The sequence below is a fragment of the Mytilus trossulus genome, chromosome 6, assembly GCF_036588685.1.
Source record: "Mytilus trossulus isolate FHL-02 chromosome 6, PNRI_Mtr1.1.1.hap1, whole genome shotgun sequence".
Lineage (NCBI taxonomy): Eukaryota > Metazoa > Mollusca > Bivalvia > Mytilida > Mytilidae > Mytilus > Mytilus trossulus.
In genome coordinates, this window is record NC_086378.1 from 51,943,267 (window position 1) to 51,958,465 (window position 15,199).

Genomic DNA, 15,199 nt, shown 5'->3' on the forward strand with positions numbered 1-15,199 from the left:
TCTTAGTTTCATTACCTATGCATTTCCATCCTCTATATGGAGCAGATGATTTCAAATAAAAAAAAATAATTTGTAAGCCTGGAGTATATCGGATAATAATGCGGAAGTTAATGAGTATTCCGAAACTTGAATCACTAAATAGCTCGAATCTAATTCAGTGGTTCACCAAAAACACTCTAAACTAAAGTCACTTTAACTGATAACTTATATATATCTCAACTTACCATACCATACCACATTAAGAAATAAAAGAACCCACCCCATATTATCTTCAGAAACCGATAACTTTGATGCTTAGGTAACGTAAATAACTTTCAACTTAACTCTGAATATCAAACGAGATAAAATGTTTGTAACGGTAATATTTATTACCTCCCTTTATCCAGATTACTTTACTTACCGTTTGTCCTTTATATTTAAATTCAAGTTCGAATCTTTCTTTAGCGATTCGCCGATGTGCCAGCTTCCAGTAATATTTGCAGTCATGTAGAAATATTGCCCATATTTGAAAAAAGTTCTGTGGTTTATTCTGAAAATATTGTAACACATTTTAAATACACAAACTTTATGGAGCACAAAACAAATGGAAGTCGGTTTCATACGAATAATTTATAAGACGTATGAGATTCACATATGCAAACTACATTTTTTTTTTAAATTTTGAACAAAATTATACCCCATGGTTTAATAAGGCTGCATCCAATTTAACATAATTGCATTGCATGAATATGGAAAACGAGGGGATTGACCTACAGACCATTCAACACACTTTATGATTTAGCAAATTCCATATTGGTTAGTTCGATTTATCATCAATGACGGCTGACGTTCAATCCCAAAGGAAAACGATTTTGAACAGCGTGTTCAAAAGATTCCAGCTATTAATTTTTTAAATTCAAATAAATATTAACTTAAAGGCTTAATAACTCTTGAACAAAGGTTGTTCCCTGACGATTATGACTTATCTTCTTTTGACATTTTTATCACATTTCTCTTGATCCCCATTTTGAGGTTGTATTGAAGTCACAACGATAAATAGAATAAAATATGAAAAGCAACGAAAAACAAGCCCCATAGATACATTATTTAAATTTCATCCCCCTTTTATAAAATTTATATTAAGCTTAAGTTTTAAGAATGGTGTTTTATGGATTTTTGATTTCCAATTTGTCATTGTGATATGTTATTTTTCATCCACGAATTAGGTACTAGTTCCAACCATGAAAATAAAGCAAATTTTAATATTGTTTGTAATAAAAAAAAGCTGCTCTTTGCTTAAATATACCAGTTCAAAAAGTGAAAATAGAAGCTCATTGGAAAAGTTTATTTTGATGTTAAATAGCTACATACCGGCGCTTCACCATAAAGAAAATATGTTGAAGTCTTTTGATAGACATCTTTTGTATCGTGCAATAACCGTTCTTCTTCTGTTAACATCTCAATAGCTGAAGAAACAAAGTGAGGAAATAAGTTTGAGGAATGAGTTTAAGTTATTTCACGAGTTATTCGTGTTCTTTTTAAATGAAGTTTGCAAAATTACATAATGCTGAACTGGGAATATATATATAAATCTAGTAATACTTTTAAATGTACGCAAATTATAGCAGATATATAAAAAAAGGTATACAATGTATTCAGACACATTTGATTTGGTGAATTAAATGTTGCGTCTAACAATTTCAACTTTTGTTTTATTTAACTTTTTGTGCAGTGGATAAATAAATTTACTACCTGGTATTTCAATGAGTTTTTTATTATTAAAACTGAATTTGGCTACTGATTATTTGTAGCATACTAGAAAATATGATTTCATAGAATGATACAATCGACATTCGGTCAATAATTAAAGGTTGAAAAAAAGGGTACATATAACATTTAAATATCGAGAAACAAAAGTATTTAATGCAAATATGGAGAAGCTGAATTCGCAGATTATACAAAGTAATGTATGAGCGTTATACCTGAAGTATGAAAGTTATCAATTGTTGATTTTATTTGGAAAGTATTCTCATTATTTCCGTTCTGTGAGAACTGCTCAGCAACCTTTAAAAAGAACAAAAAAGTTGAAAACATTTTAATGACAAAGGACATAATTGAAGATATCAGAGGAAATAACATATAACACAAAAGCCAGACTTAAAAAAAATCCGACACAATCATGAAATGAAACTGTTGGACAAGACAAGTAAAAAAAAAACTTTGATTCAACATAATCCTATTTTCAATACAATCTGGATACGAAAATCAGAAGATTTACGTAAAAGAAACCAAATCAAAATAAGGCACCAAGGAAGTTGCTTTTTTCAAACACTTATCGTTGCCATATCTTTGATAGTATAGGTCAACGTAACAACTTATTGGTCAAATTTGTAAATGAAAATTAATTGTAGAGTTTTTAAAGTAAGTCATTAGAGTATCATATTTATGTACTTACTTTTTCCTTGTGAATCTTCAATTCACCATGAAGATTTTGTAAAGTTTCTTGAATGCTTTCAAACGAAACCTACAGCCAAAAGAATTAGTTATAGTAAAAAATATATAATAAGTATACAGTAAGAAGGCAAAAATATAAATAACATCAGAAAAGATGTTTGACTACACGACCTCCATTAAAAATATTTAATTTGCTGATAACTGTTGCAGTCATGATTTTCCAACATCAATAGAGATTTTGCAAGGGATGATCTTTCTAAAATAAATTTGCACGTAACATAAAATTGAGAATGGAAATGGGGAAATGTGTCAAAGAGACAACCCGACCATATAAAAAACAACAACAGAAGGTCACCAACATAATTCACTTTGAGGCAGACGAATGCAATGAACAAAATGTATATTTTCTTTTGTTTGACATCGAGCATTACTGCATCGTCAAAATTTCTTACCCGATATAATTCACGTTTATCAACTGACTCTTTCAAACTATCTACCATTACCTTATATGTCAATGTTAGAAATTGAATAATGTTTACTAACCTGAGCAGCATGTCTCATATTGGATGGTTCTGGAAGTCTGAACCTAGTGGGACAACTAACATCAACTTCAGTCTCATAAAGCTGACAATACATTTTCAAAACAAACTCCAGTAAATTACTTTTATTATCCTGTAATCGAAAAAAAACATAATTATAAATACGAAAAAGAAATGAAAATAATGCATAAAAGGCTGATAAAGTGTATCTAAAAAAATGAGCAACAAGTTTCTAATAAAGTAAAACTGCTAGCGAAAATGTTGTCCTCTAAGAACCACAAGCTTAGAAGACATTTATACGATTTATTTTTTTAAAATGAACTGTTCTTTAATGATAAAAGCATTTGTAAAGCTGATGTTTTCTGTCCACAATAAGGACAGCTCAAACAAAATTAGGTGCAGTATTTGGGGATGTTGCAATACATGTGAAACAAACCATTCATTCACATGATCCTAACACCATTTCAAAAGTAATAGTTTCTTTTATTTATATCATATGTATATACATTTTAGCAACAGAAAATAAAGGCAGAAGTCGTAAACAGCTGTTCAATAGTCATATAACGATGATTAACTGAAAACAAATCCGAGGAAACACATCAATTCAAAGTGGACCAAGACGCTGAAATATATGTCTTAATAGCACGATTTGTTAGAATCATATTCAAAACAGTGTGGTCCTGGCCATTGATTGACAACCTAAATTATCCCATTGAATGGGACAGATTAGGTGAACGTTTATCTGTAACGACCATTGCTCACTTCTTACTTATTATAGAATTTAAACTGTGGGGTCACCAAAGGTTCTTAACGCCTTTAATAATAAAATAATTCGAAAACTTATTCAGGAATAACCTTTATGTTTTGATTTATATTATTGATATAAATCAACACATCGTATTATTCCGGATTCGTTTTTCGAATTACTTTATTTAGGTGTTGAGAACCTTTGGTGACCCCACAGATTCAGTGTCTTTAACAAGTACATGGTGAGCAGTGATTGTTACCGACAAACGTTCGCCTTATCTGTCCCAGTCAATGGGATAATTTAGGTCGTCAATCAATGGCCAGGACCACACTGTTTTGAATATGATTCTTATTGAGTGCCCGTGACAGTTCTAATAAGATTCAAGAATAAGATACAATCATTTCATAAAATGACATCCATTTAACTTTTTTTTTTCGAACATAGTTGTCAGTATAATGGAATTTTATATGACTGTTATACAATATGACATTTGTTATCCATTCGTTCGATGGGTTTGAGCCTTAATTTTGCCATTGTGGCCTAGTGATTTTTCGTTTAGAACTTTTCCTCCGAGTTCGGCATGTTTGTGATTTTACTTCTTATATGTATTTTCCTTCTTTTTTTCCCCATATTTCTCTTATTATTTAATGCCATCGTGTTGTCGCATTTTTTAAATACTTGTGATTGTTTTATGGTCCTATTGATGTATCTGCCTCTGCTTTTTTCTAACTGTACACCAACATATATAAGTTTAATAGCTCACTTGATCTTGTATTTCCTTCAGTTTGTTCATCGTTTCTATGGTAAATCCATCTGCCTGTCCTTCCTCTGTACCTCCATTAACGTAATTACCCACTGCTAGTAATGTTTCCATCAAGTTCTTTAAGGCCATGCTGAAAAAAAACCCAATTTGTCGTTAAATAATACATATATAATTTAAATTATAATTTTTTTTGAATTTTCCTCGGAGTTCGGTATTTTTGTGATTTTACTTTTTAATAGAAAACGAATATATGTAAAGTTTATTTTTAGAATACTAGCGTCTCAATGACAACAAAAGTACAAAGATCAATTATATAGAACTATTTTCAGTTTTTACATATAAGTAAAGCTTCAACAGACGGAACATAAACGAACTATAAAGTAAAGTTTGATCTTATTTCCTCATTTTGTTTTACAATTTATCAATTATATATCGCTGAACATAGGTTTTCAAAGAACAACATATTTACCTGTTTGAAATTTCATCACAAGCTGTATGAAGTTCACGTAGTTGTTGATCTGAAATCATACATAAAAAAAATTGTTTCAAACTTCAAGGACATGTTAATCAAATCAACAACAACTAAGTTTGTTATTGGAGACAAGATATTTTTTCAAATATGTTTTAGTAATGTAACATACTTTTCAACTGGTACTCTATTAGGTCTTTAATTTTTTTTTATTCGCTGTCAATGATGAGTATTTTTCAGACAAAGCGCGCACCAGAGAACAAAAAAATTAGCTTGGTACATTTACAATTTTAGTCCTTGCTCTGTACAAAGAAATCAATTTGAGCTCTCCTCCTTGTAAATTTAGTTTGGAGAATGGAGATTACTGAGTACTGGTTATCATTCTGTTTATTAAGATATTGAATATCAATTAGAAGCTGTAACTATTCTTTCGCATACTCTTCGTTACATGAAAGACTGTAGAACAATGAAGGTGAGTGTCATTCAATTTCATGCGAGTTAACCTAGTCGTCAAATCAAATAGTATGGTATCATACATACAAGTGAGAGATTTATCTTGCTACACAACAAAGTGTAATCCAACATTTTCTACATACATAAATGCCTTTACCAAGTAAGGAATATGACAGTTGTTATCCCTTCGTTTGATGTGTACGAGCTTTTGACTTTCCGTTTAGACTTTTCCTCGGAGTACGTTTTTTGTTTGATATTTAACTCGCCAGATTGATAAATTTAAAATATATCCTCATTAAACTAAACAAAAATAATAATTTGAATTTAAATAATGTGTACCTATTTCAAATAAGTGCCACTGAACTTTCTTTTTAAATCTCATGAAATCAAGTCTGTCTTTCAGGTGATCCAATTTTGAAATTTCACTGATGAAAAATTCTGGATGATCAATATTAGCTACAAAACAAAAGGACTTTGGTAAGAAACATTTAAGGTAATACAAAGTTAACTATATAAATCGTTCAAACACCATTTAGGTTATAATAATTTATAAAAAGATTGAATTTTCATATCCTCATGATGATATTTAATACATTTTTCCTAAAAAATAATTCATTGTTCACTTAGATATTTTCAAAAATCATTTACCATTTCCATTGATAATTTATAAAACGATCCGATTCATTGATAAAAAATTTCATATGTGAACTATTACCTGATCCTTTTCTTTTCACGTGGTACATGATTGTGTCTATTTCATTACAGGTAGCAAGAATTTCCACAAGCTCCACGAATCTATAATCATAAATGATCCATATGACAAATATATTAACATAAACAAAAAAGGCATTTTGGTAATTGACATTATCACATTTTTATTAACAGAATGAGAGTTGTTACACTTCAATCACAAATAAATAATAACAGAGGTTTTTGTAATTGAGTAGTTTTTGAACATCTGTCGCGGTTCATAAATTGTAATAAACATCGACCTTGTACATATTTCTGACGTATTGTCTAAATTCATGTAAAGCTAAAACACATTTGTCAAATCAATTACAAATTGAAAGAGCATTGAAAACCAGAATTTCAAGTATTGTGCAAAATCTGGATACATTTTTCTATTCCTGACTGTATATGAACTTTAGTGTTATAATTGATTTTACCATATAATGAATTGTTAATCGACAGTAAAATATCTTTATCAATGATATTTTATACCAGCATAGACGTACTGAACTTGTGATAATATCAATTGCCATACGTTCATCAGCAATGGCATCGACCTAGTGATAATAAATAAAAAGTCACCAAACATACCATGCTTGCAATTAGGTAACCAACATCATGTTTTGTCTACCCTAGACTCATCAATGGCAGTTGATTCAAAACAGTTTCAACCATAATCTAGTATAAAGGTCCAGGGCATTGAAAACTTGAAGTTAAAAAATGTATTGCATAACCTGCTTTATACTTTATATGCCTTGGTGTAAAAACCGTAAGTTAATGTGGGTTCATAATCAAAAGTTATTGTACAAAAAGGATATTGACAACTGGGCTGGTGATACTCTAGAGGAAGAAACGTTCAGCAGCAATAATATCGACTCAGTGGCTGTAAAGGCTCATCATACATACCAGGCTTTTAATTAATCACACCAGACTAATTATATGATAACTCCAAATAAAAGGAGAGAAAGATAAAAGTTCGATATCTTGCAATCTTAATTTATCTACGGTACATATTACAAAACAGTTCAGATACGAATGTTAAGTGCAAAACCAAACCCTTGCAATTGTAGTTTATGTGTTAATACAATGATTTACATTATGATTTTTTAAGTCAACTGTTGCGAATGCGAATGTAGTAACATTGGAGTGGGTTAGAGTCTGGCAAATCGGACAAATCATATACTAAAGAAACAAACTTTGGACAGACTCTTCCTTAAAGATGATGTTCTTGGATGTCAGCATTGTGCGTAGACATAATAAAAATGGTAGTGAGCATCTATAATGTATTGTCAGCGGATCAGAACCACCTTCACATATCTATAAAGCGTAACTAACCTATCTGATTGTACGGCCTGATAATCCATCGCTGTTAGACCATCTACAACAGTCGGTAACTCACACGGCAATACTTTCATGGTACTGACTAGACGCCGTGACTGGTCACCGGTTAGAATGGTCACATACTGAAAATAAAGTATCATGATGAGAGACCTTAAAAAACATTGTTTTGTTTAATTTTCATATGGTCAACTCAAACAAATATTTTGAGCCAGTAAAAAAATGGTAATGAAACATTCCGAAAAAGGTACAATGACAACTTTTTGTTTCATTTTTAGGCTGATCCAATCATAGGGAAAGTATACATGTGCATAAAACAATACAATATACAAAATTCTCGTGATTTAAACTTTAAATTGATATATCGAAAGATCACTGCCTTTGTTACTGTTATTTATAATGTAACTTTATACTTCATTAATGTCAAAGAAAGATGATTTAAATATGCTCATCATTCAAGGCCTAGTACAATAGTATTGAAATTTATAAAGTATGATCATGTATAATCACGTATTTACCAATTTTAACATTCAGCTTAAATTGTATGTGTTGACTTAATGATGTAGGAACTCAAAACAGCAGAAAACAGCTCATAATATAAGCAATTAATTGTTTTTAATTAAAAGAAAGGTTAAGTAATACACTTTTCAATTATTAAGTTCTTTATCATAGATAGAGGCATCTACTTGTGACTCCATTTCTATGACAACAAGTTGCTGGTTTTTTTTTAGAACTGTAAGGACATATAACGACAGAAGCTTGTTCTTGAATCAAATAAAATGTGTGTAGTCAATTCAATTTCTTTTATTCTAGTACACAAAAGTGTTGTAATTATTTGTTAATTTTCTTAAACATACCTGGTGTTTTGACTTCCCTCGACGATTTACAATATCATCGTAGAGACTATTTCCTACTCCACTAAAACATCGGAATAGCCTGAAACAGATAGAAGGTGGGTAGAAAATCATACAACCCTTCAAATCATTCTTTTGCAATGGACTACTAGTATATAACTCTTTAATATATATTATCAACATGGTTTTGATCCATCATTCTTTATGCTGCAGAATAATTAGTATTCATGAAGTTTATAAAGTAGCAAGATTTAAAGATGTCAAAGTGTTTTATACGTTTATGCACACGCGTTTATACAGGGACTACGTTTCTTACAAGTTGAAACTCGGGTTTTCATACATTTAATAAGTCAGACATTTTGATATGCAGGTGTACAATGTAGCTGATTTATTCAATACACTTGTACCAAGAAAGATTTAATTTTGGGATCCATAGTAATTTGACACGCAGAAGAGGAGATATTGTCTCCTATATTTGATTCTATTCAATAATTAAGTTATTAACTTATAAACTACAGGCAAAGTGTTTTCTATCAAAGCTGTTGTGTACATTGTACATATCCAAAATGAAGGCATTCCCTCCATTTAACTAGAGAAAACGTCTAATGTTTTGATTATATACGTTTTGCACTTTTATGATTGAGTTATTTTTTTATTTATCTAATAGGCTTACAACTCTAATAGTTTTGCCTCAAGAAAATATTTGACATATATAGCTCAATCATGTGCACTTTAAAAACATAAAAACAATTGTATTTGTGTCTATGATGGTAGCAACAATTTAAAAACAAAATGGAAATTTAAAATAAATGTAATCACTTCTATTAAATGATTCATTGTGAGCTCTGCTATAATGTCATATTTCGGAAGTTATTCACATTATTTTAATTTGTAGATGTATAGAAGTAGTAAATATTACAAATGAGGAGAAATAAATGTAGTACGACTGTCAATGAGACAGGGTTCAATATTTTAGTTCCTTTGGAATATACGAACATGTTCATATTCAAAACGATTAAAAGTTTCCAGTTATCTTCTGAACAAACATTTAGAAACATTTAGATGAAGATTTCTATTCAACTGATTTATGTTTTCATTATAGTTTTACTTCAAATCGTTGGATGTTTGTATAAGGGCATGTCTTCTTTGTATTATTTTTTATTACACCATTTATCTCCATTATTTCTTCCTCTCACTTTTCTTTTTTTTCTAATTTTAATAACCTTTTGTTCTCCTTTTATTATTTACTCCAATTGCTATCTATTATGTAAACCCAATGCAGACACTTTTGAACTGAAAAGTATTGTGAAACGATGACATTCTTGTATAAGGTGCAATTTTCTAAAAGTAAAGAGACTATAAAGATAACTGTCATACCGTTCAAGCTCGTCTGTGTCAATTTTTGGCTCTGCCATGTTGTGCCATAACGTAGTTAAAGAATTTTGTGATCCTGAAAACCCAACAACAAAATTGAAAACAGTTTATATCACATAATATCTCAGAGAAATTGAGAAAACATCTTAAAACTCATGAATATCCTATGGTCTTAAACAATCCTGTTACAATTATGAAATATTCTACTGGAATGCTAAAACCTCAAATGAGTAACAAAAACTGTGGGCATTAAATCGGTAAGTAAGTCATAAGATAGTTTAATAACAAAAATAGTTCGAGTCACGCAAGCCTTACATTAACAATACATAAAACTTTTTTTGTTTGTATAAAACATAAGCAAATGGATATTTAAAAATTACAATGTCTTTACTGGCATTATACGTGGTATCATCAATAGTTAATAATCGTACACTCCTTTTAATTTTACAGAAAAATACACCTTTCATATGTTTTTGTAACATATTTCTAGCTTTGTGATTTAGTAAATAGTAAGTTTTAAGTTACATCGCTAGTATAAAACCTATACAATTATCTCGTCACTTTGTAAAACATAAGATCAAGGACATTCATAATATTTGGGTTACCACCTCTGTATTAAACCATGTGCTATGATAAAACCTTTGCATTTAAAAAAAAATACATTATACAATATAACAAATAAATTAAGTCTCATTTTTTGTAATTTTTGTAGATAAACAAAGAATATTTGCATACAGTATGTATTTATATGGTAATGTTTAAAATTGAAAGCAATTTATTTGTTTACATGTATGCCTACTGATGAGTCTGATGTAGAGGACTGTCGCGTCTGTCGTATCAATGTATACGTCTGGTATTTTTCATGAGATTTTGCCATATTTATTCTTTTATATTTTTTTTTTATTTTTTATTTTTTTTATGAAATGCACATTTATACCCCTGTTTTATAGCAACTGACTTTTCACTGTGAAACATAATATGTGCAACAATGAAAGAACAGATAAATGAAATGTTAGTTGGCAATTGTTTTATGTATGTTAATAAACTCATCATAGATCCCAGGATCGGAGTTTTGTATTTGCACCAAACGTACTTTTCGCCAACAATAGACTCTGAAATCATTGACGCTTGAATAAAAAATAAGTTAAAAAGGCCAAATAAAGTACGAAACCGAAGAGCATTGAGGACAAACAAATACTAAAAGCTTTGCCAAATACAGCTAAGGTAATCTTTTACTGAGGTAGAAAAGCCTGAAGTATTTCAAAAATTCGAAGTTTTGTAAACAGTCGATTTATAGTTATGACCATATCAATGATTATTCATGTCAACACACAAGTGCTGACTACTGGGCTAGTGATACCCTCGGGGAATAAAAACTCGACCAGCAGTGGCATCGACCCATTGGTTGTAAATAAACTTTCAACCTTGATTTTATGGTGATCATATTCATATCTGCCAAATTAAAATATAACAAAGTTGAAGAAAACAGTTGCCTTATTGAATCAAAATAATGAAACGCTGTATCGTTTTTTATCTTTAAAATCAACCATATAAAGCGAGAAAATATTTTAGCTTTTAATTGTAAAAAAAGTAATAACATAAAGCTGTAAATCACGACAGAATGTAAAAAGCTTACCGGACCGGAACAGATACGACGATAAAACTGTATACCTTTTCTACCAAAATCCATAATTTCATATGGATACTACAAATTCGACGTTTTAAAAAAAGTCTTCCATGTGACATATTTATTGTTATATACACATGATTAATGCTGGATGGCGTGACTTTTCAACCAAGCATTTCTATTCAAGTTATGGTAGGTAGCGCACACATTAACATTCCTCTCTTTTGTAAGGCCTATTTTATATCATTATCCGTAGAACATAATGGTTAAGATTCGAACTGACAATTGGGCATCTTCTATTAACCTTGTTTAAATGGTTAGAAATTATATTCTATATCTTGAACGCAATGCATCGCAATGCTATTGTTGAGTAATTGTTCATTATAAGAATACAACTTATCAAAGTATTTAAATTATCTTTCCTTGATCATGATAATATGAACACAATTTGACCCTGACCAACATTTTATTTTCCAAAGAATTTTAATTTGACATCCCTGATATCAAACTGCACATTTTGTAGTGTTCCTGTCTATTGAAATGAGTTTATCTCCTTATTTTTATCAGTTACATATTGTGAATTGTTTTGTGTATAGTGGGACACTTCCGTTTATTCTAAAACACACAAAGATTATTTATCTTTGATTTAAGTAGAATGCTAACAGGGTTTTATTTTTGTTAAAAGGGCACAACATTCATTTTTATGTAAATGAATAATCAACTAAAACGCTGTTGGCTGAAAAATGAGTTTATCTCCTTATTTGTATCAGGTACATTTTGATGCACGTTGTTTGGGCAACATGTGACACTTCTGTTTATTCTAAAACACACAATAGCAATTCATCCTGACATACGAAGTGGAATACTAACAGTTTTCTTGTTAAAATAGCGCAATATACATTTGTGTAAATGAATGTTTAACTAAAACGCTGTCGGCTGAAAAATCCCATATGGTCCTTCACCTTTACACAAAATGAATAACACTGTTTACAACTTTTTGTAATAATAATTTACAACTTTACAACTGTGCTCTTATCTAATTTACATCACTTACCATCTTTAAGAATAATCCTTGACCAATCTAAATGTTTCATTTTACATTTTGGATGAATAATAGGTTTATTTGGATACACTTTATTGCCTTTGGTTGGTCTTGGCGGTAATGGAGGAGGGATAAATCCACCCGTTGTAGATCCTATGGGTTTCTTGTCCTGTTTATTCCCTACAAGATACGAAATATGTTTCATTTTTATCAGTACAAAAAAAATCTATTATTCATTAAATATTTGAACGACAGGTTTCATATTACTCATTTATTGATATATTTTGCATGTTAACCATCCTTCAAATACACAATTATTACATCCAGTTTTATGAGTAACAAAACCGCTGCCCACAAAACAGTAATACTCAAAGCCAAATATGTGGATTACATGCATAAATATGTTTAAATTGCAATGTGTTTCGGAACAGAGAAGGTTAAGCAGTTGTGTTAAAAATGAAACAAGTATCTACATGCCACAACGTATTTACCTAATTAGAAATATATATTCCACATCAATGACACCTTCAGTTGCATCAATGACACCTTGCATCAATTCCAGTGTGTTAGGTTAATCCTTAGAAACAATTTCGAAGTTTGCTTTTCATGAACACGTAAACGTGTGTCGTCGGCCACTCACAATACAATTTTCAAATAGTTAACTTCAAAATTTGAAATGTAAAATGACCTTTCGGTAAATTTGATTCAATTATCCTTCGCGTGAGGTTAATGTATATTTTCTATACCTTAGCATTTACTATTTGGTATAATGTTAAAATGATCTATGTACATTCTTTATGCATTTGTCGAAAATATATGACCTGTGTACAAACATGTTTTATATCAAAGATTAATGGATACTGTATCTAAATTATTTAATGAATGAAATATTTGTCTGTATCATTTTAGTGTATATCTTTAATTCCACCGAGACAAAACGGCTTTGGAGCAACATATGATGTAATCGAAAAATAATAGGTTCAACAGAGCAAATATTTTACTAATGAGGGTTGCAGATAAGGTATTAAAAAAAATAATTTAATGAATTACAAAGTTGTCTGTATCATTTAATTATATAGCTTTATATCCTCCAATATTGAAGATTTTGAGCAGCATAAAATGATGTAATTGTAAAATAATATGTTCAACAGAGCAAATATTTTACTTTGAAAAGAAAATTTTACAATAAGTTTTATCATTGCGTTATAAAAGAAAAACAATTTCCACTTGATTGAATTACAATTTTGTACATTGCACTGCCAGATGAAAAGGTCGACATTTATAATATTGTTATATTATGTCTGTATATGTATTAAAGTTATCTAACGAAATATGTTTTCTGTCTGGAAATAATCCTCAAGACGGCGATACTTCAAAAATATTTACAACAAATACAAACTCTACACCTTTATTTGTTTTTCAAAAGCAAAAACGTCTAATTAAAACACTAAGATTGAGACAATGTATTGATAATATAAGAAATCGATGTATATATTAACCATTTTTAATTTACCGTACCAAACCATATAACGTGCTTGCTAGGACAGGATGTATACTTAGTAAATGAAATAAGCTAAATCAGACAGCACCACTCACTATAATTGTTTACTTTTTTACACTTGGATTCAAATGATGAATTGTTTTATTGACATTCATGCCACATCTTCTTTTTTCTTAATATAAATACAAAAACTCACCTAAAATATTTATAAGATGTGCTCGACCAGGAAGTAAACCGTAAGGTGAACCTTTGGTACTAGAATTTTCCAACATTTCAGCAATACCTTTAAGTTCATGCATTTTGGCCATAAGTTTACTGATTCTTTCTTCATAAGCTTGTATTGATTCATTATGATCTCGTTTCATTTTCTTCATTTCTTCAATAAGTTGTTTTTCATTGTCTGAATAACAAAATTGTGCTTCTTGCCATCGTCTGCCATTGGATGGATTACCTGCTGATAATTCATACTCTAAAGAAGATCCACCATGAGAACGGTCAAGGACAGGCATATCTTCCTCGGGTATTGAACTATAATTTCGTGTATTAGAACCCATTTGATAATTATGATTATTATTTACTTTACTTCCAGGTTTGTCTTTGAATTTTGAATAGCTATGAGTAATTGTATCAGCAGAACTTTCACTAGACGCAGTACTCAATCTTGGATTAATCCAGTTACGCTCAGATGGCTGTGTCTTCTGTGGCGAGTTAGAATCAAGAAAATCCTTCTGAAGATCCTTGAAGAATTTACTGATTAAAGATGTATCTTGTTTTGCTCCACTTAGAGCGGATTTCACACTCTTGATAATATCGATATCTTCTTGGTCGTTGAAGTTTTTCTTTTTCGGAGTGTATCCTCGGAAATTTGAATGTTCTTCGTGAGACGTCATTTTACGCCATTCGGCGGAGGAGTCATTATTTGGCCACGTATAAAGTTGTCCAGAATCCTCGAAAGATTTTAGATTAGCGACACTGTTTATAATGCCGTCACGAAAAAGGCCTCTGGCAAACTTTACGGCAGCCCAACGACTTTGAAACCGACCTGGATATTTTTTAAGGAGAGTATTCACTAGAACATTTCCTTGAAATTTCTCTGTTGGTGATGAATCATGCCATCCATCTCTCATCTAAAAAGAAAAGAAATTATAGACATCAATCATTTCAATACTTTTTAAACGGATATATAGACGTTTTAATGTAGGAAACACATTTGTATTGCTGTTTTGTATAAATATACGTATCCCTAAAAAAGTATCAATAAATGGGAGGATTTTTACGTTTAAGCGTGAGCTGAACTCTTTTTTGTCAAAGAAATGGATCAGAAAATCA

At 30.4% G+C, this 15,199-nt stretch overlaps 1 protein-coding gene across 3 annotated transcripts in view; it reads right to left on the reverse strand.

Annotated features, from left to right (window-relative positions):
• Nucleotides 1–15,199, reverse strand: part of LOC134721504 (formin-J-like) — a 45,066-nt gene that overhangs the window by 2,698 nt on the left and 27,169 nt on the right. For all 3 annotated transcript variants that reach the window (XM_063584574.1, XM_063584575.1, XM_063584576.1), the window contains exons 3-16: nt 14,067–14,997; nt 12,382–12,549; nt 9,704–9,776; nt 8,330–8,408; nt 7,470–7,597; nt 6,121–6,200; nt 5,745–5,861; nt 4,953–5,001; nt 4,484–4,613; nt 2,977–3,105; nt 2,435–2,503; nt 1,962–2,043; nt 1,351–1,445; nt 401–529 (exon numbers count right to left, since the gene is read on the reverse strand). In XM_063584574.1, coding sequence (XP_063440644.1) covers nt 401–529; nt 1,351–1,445; nt 1,962–2,043; nt 2,435–2,503; nt 2,977–3,105; nt 4,484–4,613; nt 4,953–5,001; nt 5,745–5,861; nt 6,121–6,200; nt 7,470–7,597; nt 8,330–8,408; nt 9,704–9,776; nt 12,382–12,549; nt 14,067–14,997 — 2,259 coding nt within the window. The remainder of the gene's footprint in view (nt 1–400; nt 530–1,350; nt 1,446–1,961; nt 2,044–2,434; nt 2,504–2,976; nt 3,106–4,483; nt 4,614–4,952; nt 5,002–5,744; nt 5,862–6,120; nt 6,201–7,469; nt 7,598–8,329; nt 8,409–9,703; nt 9,777–12,381; nt 12,550–14,066; nt 14,998–15,199) is intronic.